The sequence below is a fragment of the Bufo gargarizans genome, chromosome 10 (assembly GCF_014858855.1).
Source record: "Bufo gargarizans isolate SCDJY-AF-19 chromosome 10, ASM1485885v1, whole genome shotgun sequence".
NCBI lineage: Eukaryota > Metazoa > Chordata > Amphibia > Anura > Bufonidae > Bufo > Bufo gargarizans.
Genome location: NC_058089.1, coordinates 39449049 through 39468428, shown reverse-complemented (window position 1 = coordinate 39468428; position 19380 = coordinate 39449049). Strand labels below are relative to the sequence as shown.

The window sequence follows — 19380 nt, the reverse complement described above, 5'->3', positions numbered from 1 at the left end:
GACTTTGTAAGAAAAAAATAATTAAAATAAAAATCATCATTTTCCGCTAACTTGTGACAAAAAATAAAACGTTCTATGAACTCACTATGCCCATCAGCGAATACCTTAGGGTGTCTACTTTCCGAAATGGGGTCATTTGTGGGGTGTTTGTACTGTCTGGCCATTGTAGAACCTCAGGAAACATGACAGGTGCTCAGAAAGTCAGAGCTGCTTCAAAAAGCGGAAATTCACATTTTTGTACCTTAGTTTGTAAACGCTATAACTTTTACCCAAACCATTTTTTTTTTTTTTTGCCCAAACATTTTTTTTTTATCAAAGACATGTAGAACAATAAATTTAGCGAAAAATGTATATATGGATGTCGTTTTTTTTGCAAAATTTTACAGCTGAAAGTGAAAAATTTCATTTTTTTCTCCAAAAAATCGTTAAATTTCGATTAATAACAAAAAAAGTAAAAATGTCAGCAGCAATAAAATACCACCAAATGAAAGCTCTATTAGTGAGAAGAAAAGGAGGTAAAATTCATTTGGGTGGTAAGTATGACCGAGCGATAAACGGTGAAAGTAGTGTAGTGCCGAAGTGTAAAAAGTGGCCTGGTAATTAAGGGGGTTTTAGCTAGCGGGGTTGAAGTGGTTAAAAGAGTGACGCAGATAGACATTTTGTGTGTTCCCAGGAGAATTAGAGATGGATGCAGGGGGGCAGTGCTGTGTCTGTATACAGAGAATGTTATTCCAAGCTCGTATCCTGATAGCCAAGCACTGGATAGAACATAACCCGCCCACAAGCCGGGAATATATTAATAGATTGAATAATATCTTGCGGTATGAAAGAGGAATATACCTGCAAAGGAAATGTCCACATAAGTTTGGGTCTATTTGGATGGGCTGGTTAACTGACGCAAGCTTGGTATCACGGGCGCTTGCGGAAGACTGTCTTAGGGACCAAACCTCTGGGATTGGGAGGCTGCAGTAACCTTTGCCTGGTGAAGTTAGGGTGAAAGGGGTGTTTTAGGAGCCTGCAAAAGAGGGCCTTGAAGCAACAGTAGAGATATTGGATGGGTTCTACATATAGCAGGAATGTAAGGACTCAATTTACAGGGATGGTTGTCTCACCGTTTAATTATAGAGGGGTGGGAGGGAGTTTAGGGTTGTTGGTGTATTAATATTAGATCCAGTGTAAAGTCTGATCTCCAAATATGAAAGAAAAAAAAAAGAAAAAATTATGAGTGTGTAGCAGGAAACAAAAATGCAATATATTGTATTATGTAAAACATGAACATGCTGATGTATACTGATATATTTATTGTTCCAATGCTGTACTCTCAAAAAATTGAAATTGAAACCAGCTACTCAAACACGTTAGGGTACTTAAATTCACACTAGCGTTTTTCTTTTCCGGCATAGAGTTCTGTCACAGGGGCTCTATACCGGAAAATAACTGATCAGTATTATCCCCAGGACCCCATGCATTCTGAATGGAGAGAAATCCGGTCAGGATGCATCAGTTCAGTTGTTTTGACTGATCAGGCAAAAGAGAAAACCGCAGCATGCTACGGTTTTATCTCCGGTGAAAAAAGACTTGCCGGATCCGGCGTTTTTCCCCATAGGAATGTATTAGTGCCGGATCCGGCATTCCAAATACTGGAATGCCGGTAAAAATGTGAAAAAAGATACAAGACGGATTTGTCTGTCCGCATGACAAGCGGAGGGACGGATCTGTTCTTACAAAGCATTTGTGAGACGGATCCGCATCCGGATGCGTCTCACAAATGCTTTCAGTAACATGCAGATCGGCGGATCCAGCAGGCAGTTCCGACGACGGAACTGCCCGCCGGATCACACTGCCGCAAGTGTGAAAGTAGCCTTATTTCATACATTAAACAAGTGAATGGGATAAGAGGTTTTACACGGCTCCTCCTCTAGAAGAGATGATGAGTGCCGCTATCTCTTCAAACAGGAAGGGTGCTGGACCCCAATCTGATATTGATAACCTATCTTGTGGATAAGTCATCAATATGCAAAACTCCATGTAGGGAGATTCCTGGGCTTCAAGAACAATATATAATATTCTAGAGTTTTGAGAAAAAATATAATTATTGATAACATATCAAACTCCCATTTTATTGTCACCTAGCTTTCTACTTAATTACCATCAGGGCATGTTACAGTCAATACATTTGATCTAGAAATAATTTTAATAGTTGATTCACTGGAACACGTTTCTGGAAGAATTAAAAGGGGTTCTCAGGAATTAATACAATTACGGTAAATTAAAGAAAACACCTTTTATTATTTATGACGGCTCGATTTGGCTTTGAGGAAATACAATGGCCGTCTAAAAGCCCCTTTAAGGTGCATTCACATGTACAGAATAATGGTTTGCCGTTTAGAAAGCACGATCTGCTGCCAGCAAACAATGGTTTAGGTGTCCACATGAACCAGGCTATTACCCGGGGAACAAGCATTTGGCTCATTCATTGGGCAATCAGCGGCACCTTCACACTGGCAGATTATCGCTACGGAGCATTCGTGCATCTGGAGGATTATAATAACTACATTTGCGCGCGGTCCAGCGGTCAGATTCTATTGGTCTTTGAAGTTTGCCTTCCTCTTTTCTACAAAAGCGCCCATTCCTTCTTTACGGTCATCAGTAGCAAATGTAGAGTGGAAAAGTCGCTTTTCAAGTCTGTTGCCCTCCGCCAAAGATAATTCAAATGCTCCATTTACAGCTTCTTTTGCCATAGACACAATGAGCTTGGAGTTTTGGGCTATTTTCTCGCCACATAGGATGGCTTCATCCACAACTCTGTCCACTGGGTAGACTTTGCTGACAAGCCCCGCTTCCTTGGCTTCTTGGGCGTTGATGCGGTCACCAGTAAGGATCATTTCCATGGCCAAGGATTTCCCGACAGCCCTTGTGAGTCTTTGGGTGCCACCAGCTCCCGGAATGGTTCCAAGCAGGATCTCTGGTTGTCCAAACTGCGCCTTCTCCCCAGCGTAGATAATGTCACACATCATAGCAAGCTCGCATCCTCCGCCAAGGGCATAGCCATTAACAGCTGCAATAACCGGCTTCTTCATGGTAGAGACACGGTTCCACTGGGACAGGAAGCTGCCCCCGTAGCACTCCTGGAAGGTCCGGTTCTGCATCTCTTTTATATCTGCGCCAGCAGCAAAGGCTTTCTCACTGCCTGTGATGACCACTGCCCCAATCTGAGGATCCTCTTCAAAAGAATCAAGCGCCTGGCGGATCTCCGTCATCAGCCCGTCACATAAGGCATTCAGGGCTTTCGGTCGGTTTAGTTGTATGAAGCCAATACTCTGACTCTGCCCTCTGTGTTCCACCAGAATGTACTGATATGACAGCCCAGCGCTATAGCCCCTGAAAAGCGCAGGGTGACCTTGATATCTGGGTACTGCCAGACGAGAGATCCCTCTGCACAGTGCCGCCGCCATCTTCGTGAAATTTCCCTGCCTCCTAACTTCCAGTCGCACCAAAAATGACGTGGGAGGCGGGCCGGAGTTTTGACGATATGCGCATGCGCAAAGGGACAGTTCGTAATCTTTCCCTACCCTAAGGCTGGTGAGGGTCCCCGGCGCATGCGCAGTGCCCCTGTGTCCAGCTGAACTCAGCCGTGAGATTTTCCCCTAAACTGTCCTTTTGCGCATGCAAAGATCGTAAAAACTCCGGACCGCCTCCCACGTCATTTCCGGTGCGACCGGAAGTTAGGAGGTAGGGAAATATCACGAAGAGGTACTGCCTTTTTCTACTTAGCAACCAGTGAAAACCCGCCCTCGTCTATTGGGCCGAGTCAGCTTCTCCAACCTCTATCTTTTTTTCTATTGGTGCAATTATTGACATGCCAGCCAATCATGAGCAGCCACGGTCAAGCTTCCTAGGAAAGCTGGCAGCAGTGCACAGCCAACAAAGTGATTTTCTTCTCTAATGGAACTGACGGCGGCTTTACCATTTACAGCGTAATATCTTCTCTGCCAGCAGCCGCACCTGATGTTGCAGGTAAGGCCCACCCCCTTGTACCAACGGTAAGTTGGTACATTCCTTGAAGGTAGTGCCCTGCTTGTGGGCGAAACCATTGCAGAAAGAGATGTGAATTTCCTTAGACTATGACAACGTTTCAGATTTGTAAAGACGCATATTTGATGTGAATGATAATAGTATTAATATGACCTGTACACGGTGTTCTGTATAAACGTCACTATAACCGTGTCTGTGTTCACCCCGCACTGTTGTGCATATGGATCATTCCAACCGGAAGTGAGGTGTCTGTTGACTTAACCTCTTCCTGTTTTGGGCTGTTAGTAACAGCAACAGCTGGAAAGAGCGCAGATCATCTGTCAGTGGCCGGGGTAATGCTCATTATGTCTGCTTAGTGTGGGGGGCGTGGAGGTGCACTTTACTGCACTGCTGTGGCACACATGGGGTGGGCAGTGAGGGGGCATGATGTCATGGGTGGTAATAGAAGCACAGCAGGTGAGCCATGCTGGGGGCTGATTGTCAGTAATGCTGACTGTAGTGATAATGGAGGGCACAGAGTAATGACGGATATTGCTTATTCACCTGTGATAACTGGCATCGTGGTAAGCAATGCAGACACAAGCACCAATGCCTCCACATTGGGGAAGTGATATAGGAGATTGCTGTCTGTGCACTTGCTAGAAGTGTCCTAATACATGTCGGCCCCTTGGCCAGACAGACCACGTAGGGGGAGATTTCCAAGCCTGGTGCCCCCGGGTAATGTGCAGCTCGCTCCTCGACATGGTGCACGCCAAGAAAACCGGCGTCAGCTCCTGTGTTAACGCAGCGTTTAAAGGGCTTGTCCAGGATAAGAAGAACATGGCTGCTTTCTGACTAAAAGAGCGCCACACCTATCCATTGGTTGTGTCTGCTATTGCAGCTGATCACGCACAACCAGTAGACAGCGGTGGTGCTGTTTTTGAAAGAAAGCAGCCATGTTTTTCGTATCCTGGACAAGCCCTTTAATTACATATTTTTTAATGCAGAAAACGGCCACGTACCGTGAATCTCCATTATTAGGCTGAATGGTAAATGTGATTGACCTCTGCACACGTTGCAGTGCTGATAAGTGGTCGTTTTTTGCATCCGCATTGATCGTTGTCTGCCAATGGGTTTCTTTTTTGAATATTCTGGTGCAGTTTGTGTGATTCATTTATCTTCATGGGTTTTATCTCTATGGAACTGATTTTGCTGTGGATAGTGGCTTTTCCTCCTTTTATATGAATTGTGGTAACATTTTGTGACATTGTTGCGACATTTGCATCAAATGCTTTCTTGTTATTGTTTACGTTTTATGTTTCTGATGACGTAATATTACTTTTAAAGTGGACCTGACGCCTCTCCTGACACATCTGTTTTGTTAACTACTTGTATTCCCCATGTAATAATGATTCTGGAGCATCTATTCTTATAACTCTTTGTTGTGCCATTCCTCTTTTATTCATGCTTGAAGTTTAATAATAAAGGTACTAGTGATTGTTACCAGTTTGGAGTGTGTCAGCACTGATAGTGTCAGACTGTTCAGGGACACGCCCTCAACTGGTAACAATGGACCTTTAGGGCCCTTGCACACGACCGTATGCCCACTGAGACATACGGCCCGTGAGCGGTATTGATCATGTACTCCCGTGCGCACGATCAATGCCTCTCCAGGACATATGGACCATATGTCTCGGAGGGCATACGGCCGTGGGCAAGGGCTCTTATTCATAAACTTCTGGCATGAATAATAGAGGAATGGCACAACACAGAGTTACAAGAACAGATGTTCCAGAATTCTCGTTTCATGTAGAAAACAGACATTTTGGGACTGGTGACAGGTCCTCTTTAAAGGGAAAAGCTGTCACCAGGCGCTATCCGAGGGCTGCATAAAGTAGTAACGGTCACCCTGGTTATAGTCTTGGGTCACCAATCAATAGGCAGTCGTTTTCATAAAACCGCAGTTTATCTGGTGCAGCGGGAGAGGAGCGATGTGCACGTCCTCTGCCCTCTCAACCCACCGCTGTCAGCTTTGTCTCTGCGCACAGTAAAATGGAGAAAGAGGCCAGACCCTGTCGCGTATGAACGCGAGGACGTGTGCTGCATCTAGTAAAATGTTATTGGATGGAAATGGCAAGAAAATAATAGACAAGACGCCGCTACAATAAGGGTCTGTTAGGGCTCATTCAGATGGTCATATGCTATATGTAAAAATGCAGATCCGTTTTTTGCGGATTAGATGCTGACCCATTCACTTCTATGGGGCCCTTTTCTATTCCACGGTACTGCAAAACAAATGAAACATGTCCTATACTTGTCTGTGAAAATCGGGACATGGCCCCATTGAAGTCTATAGGTCCACAACAGTACTGAATGCTATCCGTTTTTTATTTTTTTGCTCAGCAAAAAACCGTATAGCATTCAGTATTTTTGCTGACAGCATACGGCCGTCTGAATGAGCCCTTATACTGCTGTCAGAAGGCAGATTATAGTGACAGGTCCTGGATTATTCCTACTGCAGCTCAGTCAGATAATCTACCACAGGAACAGATTCTGGCTTCTCAGGGCTCATGCACATGACCGTATGTATTTTGTGGTCCACAAAACACGGATCCGCAAAAAAAGGATGACTTCTGTGCGACGTCTGTGTTTTATCATAATTTTTGTTTTGAGGATCCATTGTAACGATGCCTGTCCTTGTCCACAAAACGGACAAGAATAGGACCTGCTCTATTTATTTTTTATTTTTTCCGGAACGGACTTGCGGACGAATGGAAACGGAATGCACAGTCATTTCCGTTATTTGCAGACCCATTAAAGTGACTGGTTCCACATATGGGTTGCAAAAAAGCGGAACGGACATGGAAAGAAGATACGGCCGTGTGTTCACTCTGGGAAACGCGCTTTATGTGCGAGCATTGTTTTCCAGCCTGAACTCTGCTCCAGTGACAGGACCCGACAGCGTTACAGCGATTTATAATGCTGTGTGTCCCTGCCCGACATAGACTGTAATGAATTGTACTGACATAATACCTATGTTGTATGTTGGGCATGGACACACAGCATTATAACTCATAGTACTGTGAAATAATGCTGCCCAAAATGCCCTTTTTCTGGTATATTTCCTATATATTTTTTGTAATAACTGAACTTGGTGGAATGTAGTTGATGAGGAGATTGTACAAAGCGAAATATAGCAAATCAAGCGTGACGTGGTTAGATGTGGAGTCCCAGATGTATCCTGCAGGTGCCAGGACCTCCTGCGTTGGTGAAACCAGCTCTATCGTAGCACACTGCCGGCTGCCCACGCAGATGCCATATGGCGCCCCGCTGTACCTTCTATGTCTTGATGTCGTGGCGTCTTTTGCTGTATGACTTATAAATGCTGGGTTTATTTCCCAGTGTGCTGTGATGCCGACCGCTGTGTATTTCAGGGCTCTGGAGACGCCCATCAAAAAGCTGATTTTTCCAGTTTGCGTTGCACCCAGCTTCTCCCTGCAGCATAGGAAATGGAGTGTAACATGGTGGCCATTGAGATGAATGTAATACATGGGTAGCTTGAGTCCTTCTCTGGCTCATAGTCACGGGGGCTTTGCCTTTGCACTTAGAGGCTCAGCACTCTGCAACCGTTACGCCCTCAGGGCCAGGCAGTGTAAACGTGATCATGTCTGGCCCTGTCAATATAAGTGCAGAGGGCGTGGCAGAGAGAGCAGAGCCACTAGGTGTAACGGCAACGCCCCCGTTGCTCCTAGAGCCTCATTTGCATAGATTAAACCATTTTTCTCAGCAATGCGGACACATATGAACATGGGACCAACACAGATGCCTTCAGCTGCCAAGTGCACATGTAACAGGTCAGGCAGTGTCATAGGTACAGAACTGCTGACAGATGCCCTTTATGTGCACAGCCCATTTAGTGTTCTCCTGTGCTGAATGAAATAGTGACACCTGACCAAAAACCGTACGGTTTGCACCACTGTTGCTGGCGGCATGGCTCACTACCAGTGCCATTCAGCACATGAGCTTATTCTTAATACCCGAATGTAATGGCTCTTGGACATGTGAACACGTCTGCACGTGGATGCAGCATCCAGGACACTCTGGACGGGGTGTCTATCAGTAAGCTGCCCCTGTTCCTGCCTCCTGACAGTACGGCTTTCATTCTCTAGGGCCCGGCAAAGCGTATTCCTAGCACTGGACATGTCGAATGTGCAGGATTCCAGCCGGTGGCAGTGACGTGGTTCACCTTGTGCACATACCCAGATTACTTCCATAAATGAGTCTGTCAACATGGAACGTGTTTGGTATATGTATTGTGTAACCTGCAAAGTACATAAAGTGTTACTCTTCTCCTTCTGTACAGGGTCCCTCCCCGCCCTTGAGCGCCAAGATGAGGACAGCAGTGATGACGGGTGCCAGCCTGGCACTTACAGCTGCGGTGGTGGCTCACGCTTATTACCTCAAGCACCAGTTCTACCCAACAGTTGTTTATCTGACCAAGTCCAGTCCCAGTATGGCTGTAAGTAAATGCAATGGAATAATCGTAGGTATAGCAGTAGGCAAAAGCTATGAGAATAGCGCTATTCGTCTAATGATTTGTATTTGGGCTCATGCACACGGCCATTCCGTGCATTGGGGGACGCAATTGGCGGTCCCTAGTGTACGGGCAACATCCGTGCAGCTGCCGTGACGGATCCAGGCCCATTGGGTCCGTGATCCTTCCGCACTGCAAAACAATAGAACATGTTCAAGTGAATGGGTCCGCATTCGTAATGTGGCGTGCACACGGCCGGTGCCCACATATTGCGGACCCACAATATGGGCACGCCCGTGTGCATGAGCCCTTATGCTGTTTATTGAGTGTCTGGCAATTACACACAGGAGGGGTATTTACTGTGTTCACATCACATTTTTAGATGCAAAAGTGTAGTAGACTCTGCTCTTGCATCCTGCAGAGTCCAGAAAAAAAACAAAAACATATCCGTTAAATGGTATGATTTTTTTATTTTTTAAGATGGCGGGGATGTCTCTGTCTGTCTTTTGTCTGAGGCATGTGTATATGTTGAACATGGGACAAAAATGTCATGCAAACACAACTTTAGCAACACAGTGCAAGTCACCAATGCACAGAACAAAAATTATATTAAAGGGATATCCCAGTTTCAACCAATAAAGCTAAAAGTGGTCAGATATTTTAGAGGGCTGTCGCCCCAGTGCTATTCCCCGACCCACAGTCTGGTAAATGTGGACGCAAACAGCATAGAATCCATATTCACAATTTTTGTGGACCACCACCAACATTATCCATAGGCATCCTAAGGAGGCCAGACATTTCTCCATGGATAATATGAGATACATATGTATACATCATTGCACACAATAAAAAGAAATATGGAGCAGGGGTTTTATGTTTTTTTTTTGTTTTTTTGAATGTTGTATGCATCTGTATTTGCTAGACTGAGCTGGACCCGCAGCGGGGTTCATGCTTATCTGGTCCCTGCAGCTGGATTCTGGCTGCATTGCTCCACAGCCGCCTTGGCAGGTCCATGGTCGCTGGGAATCAACATTCTGTTGACAGGCATCATGTGACCACTGCAACCAATCACTGGCCACAGCGATGACCTGTCACCCATGCGGCATGTCACTGGATCACGTGCTGCATTGGTGACGGGTCACTGCTGTGACCGGTGGTTGGCTGCAGCGGTCACTTGAAGCAGTCGACAGTATGTTGATTCCCAGAGCGGCCGTGAAGTGATGCATCTGTGACCCGGTAAGTACGAGCCATACTGCGGGTCCAACCACCTTGAAGAGGTCTGTCAAATTTTAGTCTTTGATAACCCCTTTACTAGGTACTACACTGTCATCTAGTCCGCACAGCTTCCATAGAGGTTGTTATCCAGCCTTACTAGGCCCCTATGGTGTACACTTGTATTGATATGCTGTGATGCATGCTTGCGTCCATGTTGATGTATATTTGTTTTGATTTGCCATTTAGGAAATGGATAGTATTTGTATTAATTTGGTGTTTTCTCTTTTGCCTCAGGTGCTTTATATACAAGCGTTTGTCCTAGTCTTCCTCCTAGGAAAGTTCATGGGCAAGGTATTTTTTGGTCAGTTGAGAGCAGCTGAGATGGAGGTAAGATGTGTGGCTGGGATTGGGGCCACATACTAAGATTTTGTGAAGATCCAGTAACTGTTATGGTGGACTATTTGTACCCACACCAGTTCTCAGATGGGATTAGGACAATTGCTTTATAATATTGATTGCAGTCATACCAGCGGGCCATTTATTACTTTGGAATGACCAGTTTGGGTCCCTTACAAGGAGCTACTGTAGTTAGATGTGGTTAATTTAATCATATCACACCCCCTCCAAAGGCTGGTCAGGTGGCACACAGAACTGCCATGGGTCTGGTGATCCAAACTTCCAGTGTCATAATGCGGGTGTCTGCTGTGTGAAACAGCAGGCACCCAGTATCTATGGCGCCCGCTCCGCTCCAGAATACATGTCGGGAAGGGATTAAAGTGAACCTGTTGCCATGAAATGCAATCTGCAGGCAGCGTGTTATAGAGCAGGAGTAGCTGAGCAGATTGACCTATAGGTTTGTAGGAAAACATTCAGTAAAATGTGTAATTAATACATTAAAATTTCTGCTCTTTCTGAGCTTAGTTGCCCAATTGATTGATAGCCATCCTTGTATACGGCTACATTCACACTGGCGTTTTTGCTTTCCGTTTGTGAGATCCGTTCAGGGCTCTCTCAAGCGTCCAAAACAGATCAATTTTGCCCTAATGCATTCTGAATGGAAAAGGATCCGCTCAGAATGCATCAGTTTGCCTCTGTTCCGCCTCTGACGGTGGACACCAAAACGCTGCTTGTAGCGTTTTGGTGTCTGTCTGACGAAACTGAGCCAAACAAATCCGCCCTGACACGCAATGTAAGTCAATGGGGATCCGTTTTCTATGACACAATCTGGCACAATACAAAGTGGATCTGTCCTCCATTGACTTTCAAACGCGAGTGTGAGAGTAGCCTAAGGCCTCTTTCACACGAGCGAGATTTCCGCGCGGGTGCAATGCGTGAGGTGAACGCATTGCACCCGCACTGAATCCGGACCCATTCATTTCTATGGGGCTGTGCACATGAGCGGTGATTTTCACGCATTGCGTGAAAATCGCAGCATGCTCTATTTTGTGCGTTTTTTCATGGTTATAAGGGAAAATAATAGCTTTCTTAATTCAGAATGCTAAGTAAAATAGTGATGGAGGGGTTAAATATTTTTTTTTATAATTTAACTCTCCTTTAATCCAATTGTTCGCCCAGCCCGGCTTCTCTTTTCTTCTTTGAGGAAAAGGACCTGTGGTGACGTAGACGTCACCACATGTCCTTTTCCTCAAAGAAGAAGAAGAAAGAAGAGAAGCCGGGCTGCGTGAACAAGTGGATTAAGGTGAGTTAAATTATTTATTTTTTAACCCCTCCATCACTATTTTACTTTAGCATTCTGAATTAAAGGGAACCTGTCACCAGTTTTATGGTGTCCTAACTAAGGGCAACATAAATATGTGACTGATTCTCTTAGCAAAATGCTGGCTCACTTTCTTTAATTGACCCAGTCAATCTGCCAACATCTTGTATTGAAAAGCTCCAGCTGATAATGATGAGTCATGAATATTCATGAGCTCCTGACTCTCCCCGCCCACCTGCTGCTGATTGACAGTTTGTTTCCATATGAATCAGCAGCAGGTGGGCAGGGGAGTGGCTATAGCTCTGAATTAAATATACGCTGGACTCGATGACCTCACACCGGACTCGAATCAGCTCATTAGCATGTGGCATGCGGCATCTTTGTGTGTATATTATGAGGTAACCATCTGTCACACCAGTAAGTGAATACATCTAAGGCACTTTTTAGTAGTTAATGATTATATATAATTAGTTAGATTATAATCAAATATCCACATGACAGGTTCCCTTTAAGAAAGCTATTATTTTCCCTTATAACCATGTTATAAGGGAAAATAATACAATCTACACAACACCTAACCCAAACCCGAACTTCTGTGAAGAAGTCCGGGTTCGGGTTTGGGTACCAAACATACCGGTTTTTTTTTATTTTTTTTCTCACGCGTGTGCAAAACGCATTAAAATGTTTTGCACTTGCGCAGAAAAATTGTGCATTTTCCCACGACTCACCCGCATCCTATCCGGCCTCACACGCGACGCCCGTGTGAAAGAGTCCTAAGTGTGTTGTGTACACATAGCTGTCAGTCACTGATAGGACTGCCTACTTGAGAGCAGAGATTTAAATCAATAAATTACATGTTCTAATGAACCTTTTACCATAAAACATCAATCTGCTCAGCTCTTCCTGCTCTATAATATGCTGCCTGCAGTTTGCACTGCATTTTATAGTGACAGGGATTGCCTCACAAAGGATATTTATGATGCTGTGGTCCTGGCCCCCCTGTTCTTTCTCATGCAGTGAAGAGGCGTAGGCGAGCATACCCCCTGCCACTCCTTTTAACGGCTGTGGGGCTGACGAAATAGCCAAGCACTGTACTGAGATGCACGCAGAAGACCCATCTACATTGAATGGAGCAGCAGTGTACATTTTGCTCTTTATCTCCTCCTCACTGTATACGTGTAGTAAGGGGTGTGGGTTTCCACATCCCATTCTAGTGATTGGTGGGGGTCCCAGACAAGTGACCCCCCCCCCCCCCCCCCACCAGCAATCCTACATTTATTACCTATCCTATCCTGTGGTTAGGTGATATAAATGTCCCTTCTAGGAAGTCTCTCTATTACAGCCGGTACTTTCTAAACGGAGCTTCATTGTTCCAAGGCGCTATCCTCTCCCTAGAAATAACGCTTTTAACCGAGCAGAAGCTGAAGTCTGAGGATTGTAGGATGTACATTACCTAACAACCAACCAGTGCTTATACAGAAGATCCCCACGAGGTTTTAAGTGATGTTTCTACCTTAGTAATCATTTTTAACGCTTTTACAGAAAAATAAAAACCAAAATGAAGCCACAAGTACACGTTTTGTTATAAATTCCTACTGTTTTGTGAAGCAGATTATTAATAAAGACTAACTGGAAAATGGCAGATTCTTTTTATTTATTTAAAATTTAGACTTCTGCGTCACGAGTATACATCTCCTATTCGTACCTATGTGTCTCCATGGTTACAAACATCAAGCAAATTCTGGGTACACTGCTCTCCGTATGTCGCCTACATCATGTATAATAGCAAGGAGTAGGGGGGAGATGGGAGTATAACTGCACAATCAGACACCACAAGATTAGTTTGGGGTCCTTAACCATAGAGACACATATGTCAGTACAGGAGCTGTAGACGCAAAACGATAGGTATATAAAATTGCTTCTCTTTTTGCTTTAAAAGCATTGAAGGTATAATAAAAGGCACTTAAGGTATGAATTATTCATGCACCGATAGTCATTTCAGTTGTACTGATAGAGCTCCTCTGGGGTAAAAAAGGTGTTCAAATTTGCTATTTTTCCAAAAAGAAAAGATTCTGCCTCTGGTGCCACCCATTGGAAGATGCGTATCCTATAAGTCAATATTAGTCCTTTTAAACAGGCCTTGAGACATTAGTTAGGATTATAGCTAAGCCAGCACCTCATCGGCAGACAGCCGTTGCGGAGCAGAGAGAGAACTGGCTTCACTAATATCTCAAGGCCTGTTGAGATAGCTACTTTCCAGCAGGTGGCACCAGAGGCAAAGCTTTCTTTTCTCTTTAGAAAGAGCTAACTTGCCTAGTGGTCATTGATTGTTACAGACTTCTGTCTTGCCTGTCATATACAACCATCAGAGCTATTATTAATACCGTCTTCTGTGTCGTCCTGCCCTCAGCACCTCCTGGAGCGCTCGTGGTATGCAGTCACAGAGACCTGTCTGGCTTTCACTGTCTTCAGGGATGACTTCAGCCCACGTTTTGTGGCCCTCTTCACACTCCTACTGTTTTTAAAGTGTTTCCATTGGTTGGCTGAGGACCGTGTTGATTTTGTAAGAATTTTTCTTATTTTTCCATACTTTTACAGCGCTAAAGGAATAGTATTATGACATTGTGTAGATCTCTTTCATAGTTAGAGTATTTTAAAAGCAGCTTTCATGTTTCATTTTAAAAGTTGAAGGGAATCTGGCATATAGCTGGCCATACACATTAGATGTTGACCGACTATCTAGATTGTATGGCGTCCTCCCGACTTTTACCTGACAGCTGATGTTGTGGGGAGATAAGGATTGGGCATGTTGGATTTCAGCTGCCTGGCAGCACAATTGTATAAGCATTGCCATGAATTTTTTTCCCCAATAATTGGCCTCTGTATAGGTCAACCGTGTCTAATCGGTGGGGGGTCCGACACCACAAGGCACCTGTGATGGCTGTGTCTTTCTCGCAGCTTACCAAGCACTGCGTAGTACATTGTATAGTGGCTGTGCTTGGTATCGCGGATCAGCCCCATTCAATTCAATGGGACTGAACTGCGCTTAGGCCACGTGACAAATGTATATTACGTCGCTGGCCTAGGGTAAGCCATGAGAAGGCCACGGTGCTCCAGGAGTGGCAGTTCCTTCTCAAACAGCTGATCGGGGACAGTTCTGGGTAATCGGATCCTCATCGTTTGGGAAGAGTCGTGAGGCCCCCATACGTTAGATGGTTGACCAGTCCCAGTGCAGTTGGTGGGTTCAGCCAACATAAATGTAATATGGGTTGCCCGACTGCCTATCCAGGTAATCCTTTTCTTGGATCATGGGGGAATCGATGTAGAAAATATTTCCGGAGATTTCTGCTGTCAGGGACTTTATAGTAACCACCTGCACACAGCAGCATAAAGATCATTGGGAAGGTATTAACGATAATTTATATTTGTGTAATACAGATGGAGCGCAGTCCGAACATTTCCTGGTTATTTCATTTCCGTATTCTTGGTAAGTGATGATATATATATCAACCTGCTGCAAGTTTGTAATTTGTTAACCCCTTAACAGGGTTGTCCAGCTGATAATCTCTTTTAAATTTGGCCAGTACCTACTCGGCTCCCTTTCGGCGCTGAAGGCCCAGTCTGCGCTGTAAACTTAATGACAAGGTCACCTGCGCCTCTTCGGCCAATCACTGGCCTCAACAGTAACGCATTCCCAAGCGCCATGTCACTGCTGATTTGGCCACAACGGCTCATATGACCCCGTCAGGAAGTTTACGGCCTAAAGACCAGAAGGAGCACAGATCAGGCACTGGGACGGAGAAGCAGGGAGCTGAGTGTTTTTTTTTTTTTTTTTTTTTTTTTTTTGTTTTTGTTATGGTAGAATGCAGTACTGGGCAAATTTAAAGGGGCTATATGGCTGGACAACCCCTTTTAAAGGAGGCTTTTTGAGAAGACTTCCCTAGCGTGGCCAGACCTTCGGAGGGAATCATACTTGCCTGATCTGTGCTGATGGGTCCCCGCTCCATTGCTTCCCCAGGTCGCCACTGCCAATCTCCCTGCGTCAGCAGACACATGGGGTACACTGCATCTCTGCGGCAAGTCATTGGCTGTAGCAGCCACATGACCTGCTGGATCAAACTGCATGTTGACTTGGGGAGACCTGAGAGCCTGGGGGGGAAGGAAGGTGCCAGAACCCATGAGGATCAAGTAAGTCTGATTCCCTCGGCAAGTCTAGCCATGCTGGTGGGCCTGCCCGAGAAGCCCTCAGGGGTGAACAACCCCCTAAAGAGGACCTGTCTCCTGACATGTGTATGTTAGTAAACAGCCAGTATTCCACTTAAAATAACAATTCTGGAGCATAGATATTTTTAGAACTGTCTTGTGCTGTTCATCTATTACTCCTTCTGGAAATGCGTGAATAAACAGGTCAACTATCACAGTCTGACACTGTCCCTACAGATTGTGATGCCGTCCTTTCAGTTCTGACAATGTCAGACTGTGTAGGGGCATAGTTATGACCAGCTATCCGTGTTCTCATACATTTCCAGGAGGAATAACAGAGGAGCAGTACAACACAGTTCTAAAATGAAATGCATTCCAGAAGAGCAGACAGGCTCTCTTTAAACGGTAAGTTTTCCTGCAGAGTATTAGCGCATTGTATGTCTTGTCTTTGCATGGCTGAGTGCTTGTGTTACTGGTGTGTAGTTGTTCAGTATCACTTCCTCTCTGTATCGGCCGTTAGGTTTTGCATACAGCTGGCTTCACTAGCTCAGTGCCAAGGTTGAGCTGTCAAATGTCGCCATTACATGGGTATTACATCACATAGTATTATTAGTTTTCTGTTTTTTTTATACTATCTGTACTATAAGTGCTCACCATGTGTTTATTCCTCCTAGCACTGATGCTCCTGCTGGGTGTGCTGGATGTTCTCTTTGTGTCTCACGCTTACCACAGTTTGGTCACCAGAGGGGCCTCCGTGCAGCTGGTATTTGGATTTGAGGTAAGAAACCAGTCCTTGTAATCGGATATAAACATGCGCCATCTCAGGAGGGAATTCAACATACATCTTGACACCTGCAAGAAGGGTTCCCCATGTAAGAGTCTCTCCGATCGCTACACTGTAATGAGATATCAGTAGTAGGCAGCAAAACATTATGGATGGTGGTGGTCTGACCCCTGGGACCCCCACGCATCACAAAATTATTTTGGAACATCACTGTGCAGGTAAAATCTCTGGGTGAGCTGCAGCTCTAAACTAGTATTCATTGCTGTGGATTTCTACTATTTAAAGGTCCAATAACATGACCGTATTTTCAAATAAATGCGTATCGAATGTGGACCCATTCATTTCAATGGGGCCACAAAAGAAACACACAGTGTGCTTTCAGTATACATATGTCTGTTCCGCAGGTCAAAAAAAAAAAAAAATAGAACATGTTCTATTCTTGTCCCATCTGGATATTTATGAAGGTCCAGATGGGTGTCACTAGTTGGGGTGAGTGTCCCTGCAGAGTCTGACATTATCTATTTAGTGCTGCTAGTGTCGGACTGGGCAGGGACACACCTCAACTGCTAACACCCATCTGGACCTTTATTGCAAACTGCTAGCAATTGATTCATAACTTCTAGCAGGAATAATACAGGGATGGCACATCATAGTCATAATAGAAGATGGCCCAGAATTGTTGTTGTGAATGCAACAGACATGAGGAGAGGTGACGGGTCCTCTTAAACGTCCTCCTGAGCCTTTCTAGCAGGGAGGGAAGTTCTCTAGGTGCCATACACCTTCAATAGCTGTCGGTAAAACTCTCCTTAAGCCAACAGCTGTTCTTCTCACTTCGGCCTTGTACATGCACACTCGGCTCAGCGGTGCGTGCAGTGTTTTCAGTAGGTAGAGGGGGGAAAAGTTGCTGCCAGACACCTGGTGGCTAATCTCCTGTGAGAATAATGGATTGGGCATATTTAAAATCCATTAATAGAAAAAAGGGGTAAGCGAGCACTCGCACTATGGCGTCCTGGGCAATTGGTTTATTAATAAAATAATGATATAGATATCTTATTAAAATGGTGATCGCATAGATGATAACACTAGCGACATTAAATAGCAGCAATGCGGTAACAATAGCAACGGTAGGAGGTTCCCTAAATCTTCCTGGTATGTTGATATAAATAAATATCGATCAGATAAATGTAACAGGTAGTATTAATAGTCCCAAAAGTACAAAGGTGAAAAAATAAAAGTGGAAAAAATGTGAATATAAATCCCAAAAATTTAAAAAAAGACTCCAACACAATTGGATGTGTAATTCTCTAAAATACCAACAATGATCCTGGTCACACGTGATTAGTGTAAAAATATCCAAAAATAGAATTAATGCTTGATAGTTAATATCCAGTACATTCAGTGATGATCATCCCGAAACGCGTCTGGTAAAAATACATCGGATATCTTAGCAATACCTCCATAAAAATCAACGAAAAAGCATGGCCATGCAATCCTAAGTCTATAAGATCCGAATATTGAACTTAATTGCCGAGACCACCGCTGTCTATCAACATTGAGAATACGCCAGAAAAGAAAAATCGAAAGTCTCATCTGATCCATCGCGATACTTGGTTGCTGCCAATTGGAGACACGTAGGGTGAGACGCTACGGCGTTTCCTGCACCACTCGCACCATCCACCTCCTGGGACCATTTGAAAATAGCCCATTCTGTAAAAACATATACAGAAGGAGGTAAGATTGATTAACCATATTTGCTAATTTATAGTCTGAGTCGACTATTGAGTGGGTTGGAGCGCTGATATATGGTTGCTGCCTCTGTGACTGTATATACTATTTATCAAGTGACACGTGCAGTTAGACGCCATAGCGGCTTCCGCAGTTCCCATACCATCCACCTTCTGGGACAGTTTGAAAGTTACCTACTCTGCAATATACAGAAGAAAGTAAGATAGATTAATCTAACTAACAATTCAAAGCCACCAATTAAGAGCCACACTGCACGTTGAGATATGAAGATATAACTGCCACCTTGTGACTGTATACATCAATACATACACTGAATGTACTGGATATTAACTATCAAGCATCAATTCTATTTTTAGATATTTTTACACCAATTACGTGTGACCAGGATCATTGTTGGTATTTTAGAGAATCACACATCTAATTGTGTTGGAGTTTTTTCACATTTATATTTTCATTTTTACATTTTCATATTTTTTGGATTTATATTCAAATTTTTTCACTTTTATCTGTTCACCTTTGTACTTTTGGGACTATTAATACTACCTGTTACATGTTTATGATCGATATTTATTTATATTAACATACCAGGAAGATTTAGGTAACCTCCTACCGTTGCTACTGTTACCGCATTACTGCTACTATTTAATGCTGCTAGTGTTATCCTCTATGCTATCACCATTTTAATATATTTTAATAAGATATCTATATCATTATTTTATTAATAAACCAATTGCACAGGACGCCATAGTGTGAGTGCTCGCTTACCCCTTTTTTCTATTAATAATACTTTTTGATTGAGGTAGAGTGTCCTCAAATACAGCTAGTAGCAACTTACCAAATTGGAAGTGAGCCACTCCTGCAAGCAATATTTAAAATCCAACTTGCCCAACCCTTCTTTTCCCTGACATCACCTGGCACCCCCCTATACACATAAGAAAGCCGCCTGAAATCTTCAGGCACAGATTGATTTTACCTTAGCACCTTTACAGCCAACACACAGGTCGTGCCTGAGGTATGTGAGAAAGAGGAGAAAGGCTGTAGTGACCTGAGTTTATATGGACCAGGAGGGTTGGCACTTGCAAGAGTGGGCCCCCGTGTTTTTCATTTTAATTTTCATTACAGCGGATGGTCGACATTGATCTCCTAATTAATACCTCTGCAGATTAT

The 19380-nt window shown here is 44.2% G+C and overlaps 2 protein-coding genes across 3 annotated transcripts in view; one reads left to right on the top strand and one right to left on the bottom strand.

The window, feature by feature from the left end:
* Positions 1-2099: 2099 nt before the first annotated feature.
* LOC122920699 (enoyl-CoA hydratase, mitochondrial-like) lies at positions 2100-3497 on the bottom strand. The gene has a single exon (XM_044270404.1). The coding sequence runs from the start codon at positions 3453-3455 to the stop codon at positions 2583-2585; it is 873 nt and encodes a 290-aa protein (XP_044126339.1). The 5' UTR covers positions 3456-3497; the 3' UTR covers positions 2100-2582.
* Positions 3498-3863: 366 nt separating this feature from the next.
* The window catches only part of SYVN1 (synoviolin 1), a 28005-nt gene continuing 12488 nt past the window's right edge, over positions 3864-19380 (top strand). The window contains exons 1-6 of one of the 2 annotated variants that reach the window (XM_044270287.1): positions 3864-4017; positions 8378-8533; positions 10058-10150; positions 13891-14043; positions 14919-14967; positions 16358-16461. In XM_044270287.1, coding sequence (XP_044126222.1) covers positions 4009-4017; positions 8378-8533; positions 10058-10150; positions 13891-14043; positions 14919-14967; positions 16358-16461 — 564 coding nt within the window. In that variant the 5' untranslated portion in view covers positions 3864-4008. Of the gene's footprint in view, positions 4018-4297; positions 4368-8377; positions 8534-10057; positions 10151-13890; positions 14044-14918; positions 14968-16357; positions 16462-19380 lie in introns of those variants that run through there. The other variant, XM_044270288.1, reaches the window with a different exon arrangement.